The 15,786-nt window shown below is 45.5% G+C and overlaps 1 protein-coding gene across 1 annotated transcript; it reads right to left on the bottom strand.

Annotated features, from left to right (window-relative positions):
* Positions 1-3,843: 3,843 nt before the first annotated feature.
* GCSAM (germinal center associated signaling and motility) lies at positions 3,844-15,384 on the bottom strand. Its single transcript, XM_077771879.1, has 5 exons — positions 15,293-15,384; positions 8,447-8,491; positions 7,390-7,436; positions 5,463-5,491; positions 3,844-4,587 (listed from the first exon to the last, which is right to left on the bottom strand). Exons 1-5 carry the CDS (start codon positions 15,319-15,321, stop codon positions 4,273-4,275), a joined length of 465 nt encoding a protein of 154 aa, XP_077628005.1. The 5' UTR covers positions 15,322-15,384; the 3' UTR covers positions 3,844-4,272.
* Between the last annotated feature and the right edge of the window lie 402 nt (positions 15,385-15,786).

Here is a 15,786-nt window from a genome sequence, read left to right as displayed (position 1 = left end):
GCAGGGACAATAATAAAAAAAGAAGCTGCTGGTCTTGTGAGGCATTGAGACTCTGCACAGACCAAATGGGAAACAGCAGGAAAAAGCAGCCCGGCGGGAAAAATAAAGACAAACTGTAGCGTTGTGGGCAGTCCAAGAAAAGAGTGGTCGGTGTAGCTTGATTGGAGCAGGCTTTGCCTGGGAAGGCGGACCCCGCTGACCCTGACACGCCGGTGGGGTTTGAATAAACAGATTGGCTTTCCTTTACCCATGTTCGTGTCTTATCAGGACGAGGGTCACGTTTTGTCTTTTCTGTCTTAGATGTGGACTCTGCGTGGACCCCTGCCCCGTTCAGAGTCTGGTCAGTGCTGAGAAAAGTGGGGAGACGTCTCTCTAAGCCTTCCCTTCTCTGCTCCCACTACTGTTTCATTGCTTTAAAATAGGCTAATTCACTCTGTCATCGCCTTGGTGGAAGCGGCTCCTGCAGACACCCTCTTACCTTTCCGTTACTGGCAGAGATCGTGTATTCTTAGCCTCCGAAGGCAGTTCCCTCATCTTGTACTTAGGAAACCGAGGTCGGGAGAGATGAAAGGGTGAGACTAGAGTTCCAAAGTTTTGAGGGGCAAAGTCCAGCCCACCGGGTTGCCGCACACCATCAGTGGCCTCCGACTTGGGCAGGCACCCCAGGGTCCTGCTCAGTTCAGGCTTGGCTGAGGTCTGGGAAACCACAAAGAGCACAAGCGGTGAGGGGGGAAGCCGTGAGTTGAGAGGTGTCATCATCAGACTGTAGAAGCCTTTATCTGGGATGATAAAGGTCACTGAGCGCTTCCCCAGGTGCCTTGCGAAAAGCACCCTCTGTCTAATAGTGGGAAGAGCTCACACGGACCCATTTAACAGCTGGCAGAACTGAGGTATGCTCAGATCAAATGACTTTCAAGTTGCTTTCTGAACACAAGAGGCTGGCTTGGAAAAGAACAGAGTCAGAGAAAAGCAAACAGAATCTCCTATTGTCTGAAGCCGAGCCGCGGTGTTCTGGAGTCTCATCTGTCCTGTTCTACCTGTGCCCTTCCATTCCTGCGAGTATTTGAAGCCCCGTCACCTGCGGTTGTCCTAAAAATGTCAGTGTTTGAATTTATTTGTTGTCAACGGTAGGTTTTACTGATGCTGCCCTTTTCTTGTACATCTGTTCTGAATAAGAATTTATTCACGGGCCAAGGGATTATTTATAGGTACTACTCTGAACCTGAAACGGAAACCACCAGACCTGCAGTCACTGTATGAAATGTGCCTCTGTGTACTGGCTGTGTACAGGTGTGAGACTGGCGTGGGGGAAGGGAGTTTTTTGATTCTGTTTGTGCTCTCTCAAGGAGCAATTGGAATCCTCAACCTAGTTTCTTATCCAGAACATAGGAATTCTTTCGCCGATGGATGACACCTACAACCAAAATTGTGTAAAATATTGTGTGTGAGAGTGTATGTGTGTGTGTGTGTGCGCACGCGCACGTGTGTGAATGTGCATTTTCTGGGAGGAGGGTTCCACAGCTTTCATCAGAAATCCTGCAATCTGTGGAAAACAGGATCCGCATTATATATAGACATAGCAGGGATTCCAAAGCACGCCCAAAAGGCTCTCCTGCTCAAAAACAGTGCTGTTTCGTAATCCCTCTAAATGTCATTACAAGAACACATTTCTTTGGTTAAGCACTTATGCTTAATGTATTGCTGATAAAAGGCATATATTATTTGGGACAAGTAATACTTTCACAGATAATACTCAAATTTGTATAACTTCTATTCTACTAAAAATCTATAAACCAGTCAACTTCAGTAATGGTCCAATGTCCAAATGAAAAATTCCAGTATAAAACTCGGTGATTGCGTTTCTGTCTCCGTGGAAGAGAGCTGGTGGCCCTGATCACTAGCACATCAACACTTATTTTTCCCCAGACATCATAAACTGTTTTTGTTTCTCTTTGGGATCATTTATTCAGGGTCTGTGGTAAATGAATCACATACATTAGATGCAACCCTCCTGTGGATGGGTGTTAAAGATGAGCCTTCAAGGTACATGCTCAAGGTCACAGAGGGAGAAAGGGATAGAAACACGATTTGAATCATTGCTTATCTGACTGTAGTGTCCACACTTGGAACCCTGGCCAACCAGGGTCAGGTTAAGCGTCAAGGTTAAGGTTCCATGTGAGAGAACTTTGCTGAAACCTGAAGTTAGAAGAGGACAAGATACCCAGATGTGATCAGCTCTTAGCTGCAGGCCACCAACTGGCTGACATCTCAGCAAACCTATGTTGGCACCTCCAACCTCATGACACCATGAGGATTTATTATCCTCATTGGCATGTAGCACGTTTTTTTTTAAATTATTTTTTATAGTTTATTTGTTTTTGAGACAGAGAGAGACAGAGGATGAGCGGGGGAGGGTCAGAGAGAGAGGTAGGCACAGAATCCGAAGCAGGCTTCAGGCTCTGAGCTGTTAGCACAGAGCCCGACGTGGGGCTCGATCCCACGAACCGTGAGATCATGACCTGAGCCGAAGTCAGACACTCAACCGACTGAGCCACCTAGGCGCCCCTAGCACGTTTTAAATAGCAGCTATTTAACCTTGGTTGGTTTGGGGGGGCAAAGCAGTGTGATTAAGCACATAACGTCTCTGCTACCTTGTCAACAAACTTCTTACTATTTTAACATCACTAAAACAAGGACAATGGCTATGGGTTAAATAAAACAGGAAGTTGAGAACACAGGTGTGAATATAGAAATAGTCTAATTTGCTAATTATTCTTGCTTTCACTCATAATTTGTGGTTCAATATTTTCATGCCAGTTTACTGGTTCCAGCGCTTATGAGTTATAATCCCAAACACATTTCTGTTAAGTTTCTCTCCAAGTATGGTCATTTAGACCTGGGGGGTCTACACACTTTTTTTTTCTGAAAAGGGAAAGAAAATAAGTATTTTTGGCTTTGCAGCGTGTGGCACAACTACTCAAATCTTCTGTGTTTGAGCCACAGACAGTATGACCATGTATAAAGCATAAGCAAATAAGCATAAGCATGGCTGTGTTCCAATAACATTTTATTTATTTAAAAAAAAAAAAAGACAGTAGGTCAGATTTGGCCTGTGGGCCACAGGGTGCCAACCCCTGTTTAGGGGGTAGACAGATTTCTAGGAACAATGAGGAAAAACATTAGGGAAAATAATCAGAACATACAAAGAAAGGCTCATTAGAGAAGGGGTATGTGTGTGAGGGTATTATTTTTTCCCATGTGGACATTTTATTAATATTTTATACATGACACATTAATCCACACATACACCATACAGTTAAACAGAGGCTCTTCTATGTAGTATGTTGGAAGAGTGTGGAATTAGAAGCCAGGAAATCGGACTGTGGATAAAGTTCCATCAGTAACTTGCAATGCTACATCGGGCTACTTGAGCAAAGTAGCTACATCGGGCTACTCTGAGCAAAGAAAAAGGGATAGTGGATTTAGAGTGACTCCATAGGTCTTTCTACTCTACCATGCTCTAATGCTATGATTTTCTTATTCAGATTTCTAGGGAAAAAATACAAGGTTTAAAAATATGGATTCAAATCATACCAAAAATTATATAAAAACCTGGCCTAGAACTTAATGATTCAACCCATGTAACCGACAAAGCCATGAGGGCCAACAAGTCAAAGGACACTATGCAAAGAACATGGCTGACTGGCACGGGGTGAGAGGAACACAGCCTCCCCACTCTGGAAGGCTCCGGGTGAAGAGCTGGACCCACAAATGTGTGTGGAATGAGTAGACTCACCCCACCCCACCCCACCCCCACTGCCCGGGTGAACTTAGTGTGATGGGTAAAGCTTCCTTGTGACTTCAGAAGACAATGACGTAAACATCTTATGAGAAGAACCTGGACACAGGAGCAGACACTTTGTGATGCTCCCTGCTACAGGGGACCAAGAAAGAAGCTCCTTTGGCCACCAAGCAAAGCAGCCAATTCCCAAAGCCATTTGGAGTGAAAGATGGCCACTCCTTTCTCAGAGTGGTGTTCAGGATAAGTGGTTGGTCTTTGTATAATGAACATTGAGCAGGATCTAAGGAGCCCTATGGTTTGTAAACTAGATTCTGCAGAGACCCCTGTGGAATGGTGTATGTATGTGTGTGTGCGCGTGTGCGTGTGCACACGTGTGCCTTAAGGGCTTTGTGCCCCATGCCTGCTTCAACCAGATCCCCATCCCCCAGATTTTATTTACTGGTGATTAGACAAGTGCTGGGCTGACCAGTTCATTTTAAACAAGAAACCCAAGGCTCAGAGGGTGACATAAGTGGACGTGGCTGTTGCAGGGAGTGGACGGAGATTTTACCAGGAGTGAGAAGTTCATATTCACTTTCCGGAGAGGGCAAATGCCTTGGGGAGGCAGACACGTGGAGAAGGGCGTATGATGTCTCGGTTCCTCCCAAGAACTCCCTGGGTCTCTCGGTCTTGGGGGCGATGTTCTCATAGTACACTGCAGAGATCCCTGATGACCTTTTCCTGAGGACGCTGTGATTGATGAGGGTGTAGGACAGATCTTCTAAAGAGCTCTGGTCAGCATTGTCCTGCTGGTCAAAGAAGAGCCTCGTCAAGAGTGGGCCTCTTGCCATTCCCTTTATACTCCAGGCCCCACACGGACCTGACCCTGGGCAAAGTCTGTCTTCCATGAGTGTCTCTCCCCCTGTCTCTTGGTTGTTTTTCCGAAATGGCTGCCCCCACTCCAGCCCCTAGCTCAGGCCACCAGAGAGCTCATGCTTCCCGGAGTGTTCAGCCTATCCAGGCATGTCTTCTCTGCTCCACATTCCAGAGTGACCCCTGGCCACTCTGTATAATTCCCAAACCTCAGGCCCTGGAGGCAGAGCGTTCTCGCATACCAGAACAATCTGAGGATACCCTCCCATGATTGGGTTATGATATATAACCACTCATTCTAGACATTGTTGCATGATTAAAAAGGGAAACCACTCGAGAAGTTCCCAGTCAGTGGCATCTCAGGAGATAAAAAGTAAAGCAGCAAATATAAGAGGGAGAGCCTGGATCTGGGACAGAGGCATGGTTTTGGACCATGTCCCTGCCCATCTTGTCAGCTGTCTGGCTTTGGGAGAATACCACTCAGTCTCAGTTTTCTCATTTGTAAAACGGAGGAAATCATAGTACCATTCTTAGAGGCCTATTGTAAGTTATGTGGATGCTACGGGCAAAGCTCTCAGCACCCTGCCTGGTGACCACAAAGAACCTCGTAGGTATTAGTTCCTTTCAATAACGTGTACAGCAGTGGATGCTGCTGCTGCCCCCGTGCCCCATGCAGGGCCCCGGGCTAGCAAGCATTGGTATCTAAAGTTTTTCTTTATATCAGCTTTTGAAAGGGTCTTGGAGGCCATCTGGAGTGTCTGCATTTCCATTGTCATCTCAGAAGAAGGCTCAGAGGTGTTGGCATTACCTGGATGGAAGCAGACGGCATTCCTCTATCTGGAGAAAAAAAATACACTCAATGAATTTCAGGTCACGGGGCAATTTGAGGAGAGAGGATGGGGAGTGGTGGGCGAACACTCGGATATAAGCAGCCTGAGAGCCAAATGATGGCCCATCAGGCTACCTCGACCTGCAGCACACCCCTGGGGAGTGACTGCACCACCTAAACAGGACACAGCAGAGCTGTGCTGGGGCTGGGAGGCTGCATGGAGGGACACCCATTCGCTGGGGCGTTGGGAAGGAAATCACAATTCCCTCCATCCCTCCATCCCTCCATCCCTCATACCAGATTCATTGCAGACCAGCCCTGTACCAGGCAGTGTGGAGACAATGAAAAATCAGAAACAGTTCCTGTCCTCAAGGGGCTCACAGGGGATGGTGGTCATGCGAGGGCCGGTGCTGGAGAAGGCCCTGACAGAAAGAAACTCTCTCTCTCTCTCTCTCTCTCTCTCTCTCTTTTTTTTTTTCTTGAGAGAGACAGAGATCATCAGCAGGGGAAAAGGCAGAGGGAGAGAGAAAAATCTTAAGCAGGCTCCACACCTACATGGTGGTAATGGGTGTGGTGATGGTGGGGGGCTTACTCAAGGCTTGACTTGGGGCTCGACGTGGGGCTTGATCCCACGACCCTGGAATCATGACCTGAGCTGAAATCAAGAGTTGGACGCTCAATCAACTGAGCCACCCAGGTGCCCGTTCAGAAGCAAACTCTGAAATTGAACATTCCCACTTGTGAATTTGCTAACAGGCACAAACAAAAGCAGGCCAGTTTTTCCCAAACCAGTTTATTTAAAACCAACTGGCTCTGGCCACCCAGCAAAGAGGCAGATGGACTTGCAACCCCCTCACAAGCACGTCAGCTCGATCGGCAAACACGAGCTTTCCCACGGAAGCTGCATGATGCCATCCTACACAGAAGGTGGCTGTGCCCTGCAGGCTGCTTGATTTATTATTATGGATTTGCATTCCCCCAGGACTGACCTCCCAGATGCTCATATCTCCGTAAATCCGCATGGCCATCTAGGACGCCCCTGATTATCACTGCAAGAAAAGTCTGCGAGTTTTGGCATCAGAGATCTTCCTACCGGGCTCTGCTCTGATGGAGGCTGGGGTTTCCTGGAACCCTGGGTGAAGCTAGGGATGGGAGGGCCATAATATTCCTTTCCATACTTTACAGAGCTGGTTTATAAGACTCAGAGTGAATGAATTAGGCTCTGCTCTTTCAGCCCAGGAAGGCAAAGTCAAAACTCCTTCATTTTTCTTCTTTAGGAATTCAGTGGCCTGTTCTCAGGCCTATGCTTTCTTATTCTCTTTCTTAGAGGTGATGCTATTCACTACCCTCTCCTTCTCGAATTCCTTCTTCTTAGCTTCAGTCCTGTTCTATCTCCAGAGACCGTTGCATCACCTCCTAAGTGGTCTTCCAGCATCTGCTCTTGCCACTCCCTAATATGATTCGTTCTCTGCACAGCAGCCCAGGCGATGTCTTTCAACGCTGCACCCTCACACCCACCCCTTGTTTAAAATAGTCTGCAGTTCTCAAGACGAAATCCCGAATCCTAGGCTCGACCACAAGGCCATGCCCCTCCTGAGTGCTCTCTGTGCCCCCACTGGCCTCCTCGCAGTTTCTTGGAAGCACCTAGCACCTCTAGAGCTTCAGTTATTGTTCCCAGTTAACCCCTTCAGCTTCTAGACCTCTGGGAGGTAGGGAGTAGCCAGCTCCTGATTCAACGAGCTCATGGTCTAGTGGAGAAGGAGACTGGCAACTGGGCAAATGACTCAGATTGATGTGGAAGTACTACACTGAAAATATGCCCAGCGAGCTTCGGAAGCGCAGAGACAGGGCAGTTTGGAAACGTAAGTCTATCAAAAGTAGGAAAGATGAGAAAGCAATGACTTACCCTCATTTGCGGAATATGGCTTTTCTTCAGAAATGTCCATTTTTCTCCTGAAGAACAAAAGCAAAGAAAATTGGTTGGCTCAATATTCAGCAACGCTCCAAGGAAATTAGACTCGACTCTAAAACCTTATCTTTAACGCTTTCATTTGTTAAAGGCATACCTCCTTCAGCAAAGAGGCAAATGAAGACAGATAAAAGGGAAAAGGAAGGGTAAGACCAAGTAGAAATCTACACCCTTGTGTGTGCGTGTGCGTGTCTCCTCCCTTTTCCATTTTCTAAGGCTGAGGTGGGATTGATTTATAAATGGAGAACCATGATGATGTCATAGGTAACTATTTGGGGGAGATTTTCTTCTAACAACATCTCAATTTCTTTTATATCATGCGAGATAAGGAGCCAAGGTTATTTCCAATTCCAGCCTCAAGCTCCAAGTATTTCTTGCTCCAAGCAAGCAAACAGCTCCCATGTGAGCACAGAGGTTAACTGCTCTGTAGAGACGACCCCCTCACCCCAGAAAAACACAGTATAGTATAATGGAAGCTCCTTATCATCTCAAGACACAATGACATGTTACTCCAAGGAGCATGACTGTGTGTTCTGCTTTGCTTAGACGGTCTGGTTAATGTCCTTCTCAGTCACTTAGGGACCCTGAACTATTTTTAGGGTCTCTCTCACTCTCAAAGCTTTCCCAGTGTGGAGGATGAATTATATGACCACCCTGGCCTAAAGGTCTCTGTGCAAGGGACAGCAATGTGTGCTTCTGTACATGGGGACTCAGGGACTCACCGTGGGATTAACTCATCTTCCTATGCATTGGTAGCCAGTTTCATTCTTGCTTCTGAAGCTTTCTCGTTTGAGGAGTGCCATCAAGACTATTGTTCCTGTTTCTCACCAAACTCAAATTGTCACTTCCCTGACTGACTCTCAGATAACTGTGGCTGGGTAGTGACAGGCTTCCCCTGTGGCCACAGACAGTGGGCAGTTACAGGTGATTTATAGCAGACATCACATTGAAACCACACTTTGGGAAATAACTCATGAAATAATTCTCCACTCACCACGGAAGGCAGAAACACCCTTCAGCAATGCAGCAGCTCCAGCATCTAAAATAACCGCGAGATGACACAGGTCACAACGTTGGTTTCTGCAGCTTTGTTAGGGTGACCCCCTTCTCTTTGCCATTTCTGTGAAAAACCTTTTTTCCTACCCCAAGACAGTATTTATTTTAGATGGCTTGGACACATTTATCATGCTGGAATGACTTTTTCCTTCCGGGACACTAACTGGCCCTTTGGGAATATGAAGACGATGCTTATCAACTCCTAATCAGGAAAGGGACTGTCTGCTATATTCCCAGCAAAGGGAAAGGGCTCGCTCATGCCCGATGTCAATAATTTACTTGGACTCTTGTGATGAAGGACACACGAGTTATCTCCAGGAAATCAAGGTATAGGTACATGGACATTTTAGAAATTTCTTTCAGGTACAAGTTAGGCAATATTTATGTAGAATTCTACAGCACTCTGAATTTCTCCTATTTATACCATATTATAATTGTTCTGTTGGAAAAAAACCAACACAGGCCCAAAATGGTGTCGTTTAGACTGAGTTCTCAAACTAGTGCTTAATACACAAATTTTTAAGGGGAGGGGGCACAATTGATCCAGGAGCAGAGAGAGAAAGAATCCTAGGAGGGACAGAGGGGGAGAGGGAGAAACAAAAATGGAGAAAGAGAGGGGGGGAGAGAAGTGGGGCTCACTTGAAGTGGGGCTCGTGTTTTACTCGAAGTGGGGCTTGGGCTCATCCAATGTGGGACTCGAACTCACCAACTGTGAGATCCTGACCTGAGCTGATGTCAGATGCTTAATGACGGAGCCACCCAGGCGCCCCTTGATGCATAATTTAATTTTCTTTTGCAGTTTCAGCCTCCTCCAGAGATGTAGTCTTAACTCATTAGCCAGAAGTTCTTTAATCTATGCCCAAGTGAGTCTGTCACTTGGGCCCTCTCCATCCCCATAAAAATGTGAGATAATCCGCCTGATAAAGACACCTTATTTTTCCCCTTAGAAAGTGGCCTCACCAGGAATAATTCTTTTTCTTTTTTTTTTTTTTTTTTTTCGAGAGAGAGAGAGAGGGAGAAAGAGAACACGTGCTTAAAGCAGGGGAGAGGGAGGGAAAAAGGGTGGGGAAAAGAGAACCTTAGTCAGGCTCATCACCCAGGGCAGAGCCCCACATTGGGCTCTATCATGAGCCAAAATCAAAAGTTGGATGCTTAGCCAGCTGAGCCACCCAGGCATCCCAAGAAGTAATTCTTTTCTTTTGCCAATAACTTTTTAAAATGTTTTGTTATTTATTTATTTTGAGAGAGAGAGAGTGTGTGAGCAGGGAAGGGGTAGAGAGAGAGGGTGACAGAGGATTTGAAGCAGGTTCCGTGATGACAGCAGAGGGCCCGATGTGGGGCTTGAACTCACAAACCATGAGATCATGACCTGAGCTGAAGTCGAAAGCTTAACCAACTGAGCCTCCCAGGTGCCCCACTAGTAACTTTTTTTAAAATTTAGCTTTATTCACTTAATTGTTTTTTTTTACTGTTTACTTATTTATTTTGAGAGGTGGGGGAAGAGAGAATCCTAAGCAGGCTCCGTGCTGTCATCAAAGAGCCCGACTCAGGGCTTGATCCCACAAACCGTGAGATCATGATCTGAGTCGAAATCAAGAGTCAGTAACTTAACTGACTGAGCCACCCAGGCAGCCCTAATCCCCACCTTCCTTCTATAAAAACCTTCCATTGTGTATAACTCCTTGGAGAGCTATTTGCTAAATGGGGTGCTGCCTGACTAATGAATCACTTAATAAAGACAATTTTCAAATTTACTTAGTTCAATTTTGTTATTTAACAGTTCCTTTGTTTACATCCTACACTAGACCATGAGCTTCGTAAAGTCAGAGACCATTATTTATTTGTTCATCACGGTCTGTATCACAAGCACATGCTATAGTATCTGGCACACAGTAAATGTATTTTCACTAAGTATTTCTTACATGAACGAGTCACCAAAGAACAGAGCAACTCTAACTAGCTCGGATCATCAGATCTACCTCCTTGATTCAAGATACACATAAATCAACAGGACTTGTGATCTATTATATGGCAGAGAGGCTCAGGATCTTTTTGCAGTCAGACATCCAGCCTGAAGTCTAAGTATCATTCTGGGCGTCTTTCTGAATTGGAGTCACAGTCAGCTACCTGCAGAGTTAAATGTGAAAGCCCTTTAGAAAGTACTGCATGTTCCAGTAACACTATGGAAAAGTGTTTGTCAAATGTCATTCCGAAATATCAGCCCTAGCGATTTTCCCAAGGAGTTCCCTTGGAAAGGGCAGGAGAGGAGAAGCTGTGGGCATCAGCGTGACTGAGGGTTGACAACCTCTCTGGTCTATGTACCATCAGAATTTTGGCGTCGAAAGGCATGGCTGTAGTCATTCCTCCCCTTTGGGCTACTTTCAGCCATTTGTTTCTATCTCCTGTTTCTGTGGCTAAAGAAAGACTAGAAGGAAACCAGTGAACCTCACCAACTGCCAAGAAATCTGGTTCACTGAGCAGATCTGGCAGATGAGAAAAGACACGGAGTTTAGAGTTACGTGATCAGTGTCGCTGGAAACCTTGAGCCAGTTTCTTCATCTGTAAATGAGGATATATGTACTGCTTACCTCATGGAGTTGTAAGGGTTAAATAAAGCTAAATGTGGGCAAAGTTATTTTTAAACTGGTTATTTCCCCTACTCAACGTTTCTGTAATATAGTCTTGCATGTCAGCTTGGATGTTTTGGTTTGGGATGGGTTCCGACAACCTCCCTGAAGGAGGCCAGATGCATCTCTCTGACTCCAGGCTATGTGCCAGCAATTCCATATTCCTGTCTCTTACACAAACATCTCTGGCCCCCTGGACCACCCAGTTTCTCCCTTGTTATAAGGGCTCATGGACCTTCTGGTCCGTTTCATTCATGCTAAAGCGTATGTCCAACGATATCCTCCAAATATGTGATCCTTAGCTTGCACTGAAGAAATGTACCCTGATGGGTAGGTGGGTGGCAGAATCTTTGCATCTCTAGCTCCTAACACAAGCTTTGGCTCAGTGTTTGTTTTTTAACTGATATCCTTTCAAAAGCTTCTCCTGAAACCATGGGAAAAGTACAGATAACTCTACAGGCCACAAAACAACTGGCTTTGCCACACTCTGGGATTCTTGGACCCTGAGACACTAGTTTCATATTTTGGTGATTCCCTGACACTGAAAGGGAGTAGTCAGAGAGGATTAATGAGAAAGTCTTGGTTTTACAGCATCAGGATAATTGCAAGTGTCTCTCTCCACAAACCTTTCAACAATCATGATGATGTGGGAGATGTGGTCCTCAGAAACATCAGAAACAGAAACTTTGAGTTTAAAATGGAATGGCCAGGATGGAGCTTGAGCACAAAGGGACTTGAGTTCAATGAATACAGACAGCAGGAAATAGCGATCTTATTTCTAGTTGCTAAGGATCACGCTAGGCTCCTAGCATGTCTCCTGTCCAAAGGTTCAAAGGGTTTTTGTCATGTCTTCACATTAACTGTTATTACAACTGGTGCTGGGTCTAAGGTGTTCTGTGTGGAGTACGTGAAGTTCAGGATCTGATAGACTTCACTCTTCATGGGCAAAGGCCGGGAGATTTCTTGGATTTGCTCTCACCTGGATGTTCTCTGTTTGAGGGTTTGATTTTTCAGAGTCCAGTGTATCTTTTGAGTGTTCTCTTGCCACCTACAACCCTACATATGAGGAGTGAACTAAGTACTTGCTCTCCAGGATTCCCACTTCAAATCATAATTTTTCCAGCCGCCATTTGTGTGAAACCCCAGAATCGCCTCCGCTTTCACTGGTTGACCTCAGATCTGCTCACGGCCCTTCCTCACTGTACATGACAGTCTTTCATCAGATAGTTTCTCTGTTGCCATGCCATCCCCCCAACATTCTTCATATACAACCAGCCTTCATATACAACCAGTCCTAAATCATGTTCCCACATGGCCAGGCTCCCTAACGATGGCCGTGAGAGTATCCGGGTACGGAGAAGCCTGCCTGCTTGGCGCAGTATTTAGGGACGGGGCAGGGTCCTGGCTTGGTCTCATGTAAATCGTCACCTTTTACAGCGCCAAGGCAGAGAACGTGGGGTAAGAGGAGAAAAAAGGATAAAATAAAGAAAACAAATCTATTCATTGTTTGGGTTGGGTTTCTGTACAACCATTTTTTTCATTTGTGGAGAATTGAGGATATAGAGAAAAAGAATCTAAAAATTAAATACTACTTATGTGCGTTTATTACTTTCTCTCAACCTCTCTCTCTATACACACAGACATACACCCCCCCCACTTACTCAATGTATATAACGCATACATTTTATATGTTATATTTAATCTCAGACTAAATCCATGAGGTAGATATTATGATTTTTTTCTTTTTCTTTTTTTTTTTATTTTACCAATGAGAAAACTGAGTCTCAAAGTGTTAAGCGACTTGTCTGAGGGCCACCAGTCAGTAAGTAAGACTCTAACCTCCTCTCATAAAGAACTAGGTACCACTCTGCTCAGTGGGGGTGGGGGGAGATTTCCATGGCTTTTGTCTGATCCAACAACCACGGTGAGAGTGTGCCGATTGGATGATAACTGGAAGGAAGGGTAAGATTGAAAATTACATCCTAGTAAATATAAATAGAAGACTTTGAAAAATTATATTAAGGGAGTCATTTTATTTATTTTTTTAAGTTTATTTATTTATTTTAAGAAGGAGAGAGAGGGTGGGCAGAGAGAGACAAACTCCCGACACGGGGCTCTATCCCGTGCCCATGAGATCATGACCTGAGCCTAAATCAAGAATCTTGGATTCTTAACTGACTGAGCTACCTGGGTACCTCTAAGGCAGTATTTTAAATTAGCACGGAAATGAAGATGCTAAGCCAACTACTTGGGGAAAAAATGTGTGTGTGTGTATGTGTGTATTTGACACCCTATAGTCAATGTACGGGGCTACATGTAAAGCAATAAAACAAACAAAAAATTATGTTTGGATTTGTGGATTTGTCTTAAGAAGGGGAAGGAATTCTAAGCATTAATTGGTAGAAACCAAGGAGATTTCTAGATTTAATTCAGTTACGTTTTAGAAATAGTAAGCAAACAGGAGTGCCTGGGTGGCAGCCAGTTAAATGTCTGATTTTGGCTCAGGTCCTGATCTGACCGTTCGTGAGTTTGAGCCCCATATCGGGCTCTCTGCTGTCAGCCCAGCGCCCACTTCAGATCCTCTGTTTCCCTCTCTCTTTGTCTCTCTCCCCCATTCTCTCTCTCTCAAAATAAACATTTAAAAAAAAATAGTAAGCAAACATAAAACATCCGCATGGCACGAGATGAACCAAAAAAATCTTTTTTATAATATGAGAAAGGGCTGATTTCTTCAAAGCACAAATAGCTTGTACTGGCAATAAAACAAAGTAGACCAGAATCCGAAACAGAAATAGGCAAAAGACATGTGGCTCTTCACAGATAAAGAAATACAAATGACTGATAGATATAGACCTTAAAATAAGGATAATGTATCTAATGTTATCAGCCGTTATCGGTGTGATTTACTATTTTATTTTCCTTATACTTTATGTATTTTTCAATTTTTGCAAGCAACATATATTAAAGTCCTAATCCTTCACCCCCACACCAAAGTTCTAAAAAAACTTACAAATGTCACATCAATCATGGCTTCCTCAGCCACATGAGATCTGTAGTTAGTTTTAGTTCTTCTCAAGACAGTACTTCTTCATGTTTCCAATCATTCATCCAACCTCTTATGAGTGTCTACTCTATGTCAGAGATAATGCTCGGAAATAGGAATCCAACAATGAGTAAGAAACCGCCTCTACAATTAAGGAATTCACACATAGATGTGAGAATAGGGATTTATAATCTGATAGAATGCTACAGCTGCCAAGAGCTCAAGGGCAGTGAGGAACCAGGGATGGGGTCCAGATGACACAGGCTCTCAGGGAGGGGCAGGAGACATCTCACAGGCTCCCCAAGTCTCTTTTTGGAAGGTGCCCTTTTGAGTCCTGTGTCGCGGCTCCTAGTGGCACAAGCTGGGACCTGGGATGCCGACATAAAATCTGTACAAATTCTCCCTGTCCCTGTCCTGGTGAGCTCGTTCTCCCTAGGCCATCTCACCTGGGAGTCTACCGCTCGGGGTGGTGCTAATTTTCACAACGGCTGCTTCCGTGTTAATGAAGAGGATGGTCCAAAAACATAACATCTTCTAATTGTTGAACTTTGCTGCGTAAGGCACTAGGCTAGCATCGCACACATACAAACTGCCAAGGTAGGTCTTGTATTATGATTTCCTCTTAAAATTAGAAAACGGAGGTCTAGAAAACTTTAAGCCAAATCCTCTGCCCATTTTAATGACCTCAGCTTACCTTCCCGAATGTGCACCACATTGGCGTGAGGCTGTGGGCAGAAGCTTGCTATCTATTTGAACTTAAATAGTGATTAAAAGAATTGTGGCGTCTCTGAGCTCCCTGCAGGTGTGAGAGCTCAGGAGAGCACCCCCTCTCAGCCTCTGGAAAGTTGTCCCATTTCTGAAGTCATGGTTGACTGCATTGACTCCCCTTGATAGAGTCCTGCTGGCTTTCAGCTGTTCTCCGTCAGCTGCTCGCGCTGATTCTGGCGAGAAGGCCAAACCCATATGGGATTGAACTTGGTGTCTAACACCTAGAGGCGCTTCATGTTTCTCAGCTCTTAACCCGGGTCCCTCCCCTCACCCGAACACCTTTCTCTTTCTGGCTGTGTTGCTCTGCCCCATCTCCCCTGCTTTCCCCTGGGGAGGCTGGACTCACCTGCTTTCCCTCAGCAGAGAGTTCCCCATTTTCTCAGTTCTCCTGGAGGCTTCCCGGCAGCCAGCCTGGGGCTCACACGGGCAGCTTCTGACCTACAGGCTGCTGTGGAGCGCGGCCGGCGGTGAGCCCAGCGCTGAAAGGAGAAGAGGTCGTCCCTGCAGCAGGGAGGAGGACCCCAGGGGGAGGAGAGTCTGCGGTGCACACGTGAACAACTTCCTAAAATGTCAGAGACTGTAAAGGTGATCGAATTATGCCACCCCAAGATACGCCTCTTTCGCATGTTGATTACTTTTCCCCCAGAGCTGATTTATGTGTTGTGAGAGAGGGTAGAGAGAGCGTGAGCAGGGCCCAGGCAGAGAGAATCCCAAGCAGGCTCCAGGCATTTGGCACAGAGAAGGAGGCGGGACTCGGACTCACAAACCCAGAGATCTGGACCTGAATGGGAAAACAAGTCAGATGCTTAAACAACTGAGCCCCCTCCCCCTCCCCCCCCC

This window comes from Crocuta crocuta, unplaced genomic scaffold (genome assembly GCF_008692635.1).
Source record: "Crocuta crocuta isolate KB4526 unplaced genomic scaffold, BGI_CrCroc_1.0 scaffold56, whole genome shotgun sequence".
NCBI classification, from domain to species: domain Eukaryota; kingdom Metazoa; phylum Chordata; class Mammalia; order Carnivora; family Hyaenidae; genus Crocuta; species Crocuta crocuta.
This window is presented reverse-complemented; position numbering and strand designations above follow the sequence as displayed.

Bases quoted from the DNA above. Each gene is read 5' to 3' on its own strand.
- GCSAM (XM_077771879.1), bottom strand. From the start codon at position 15,321: ATGGGGAACTCTCTGCTGAGGGAAAGCAG. The intron at 7,437-8,446 runs GTGAGTGGAGAA...TTTGTTCTTCAG, and splicing joins GGGTGTTTCTGCCTTCCGTG to GAGAAAAATGGACATTTCTG. The intron at 5,492-7,389 runs GTAAGTCATTGC...TTTTTTCTCCAG, and splicing joins GCCATATTCCGCAAATGAGG to ATAGAGGAATGCCGTCTGCT.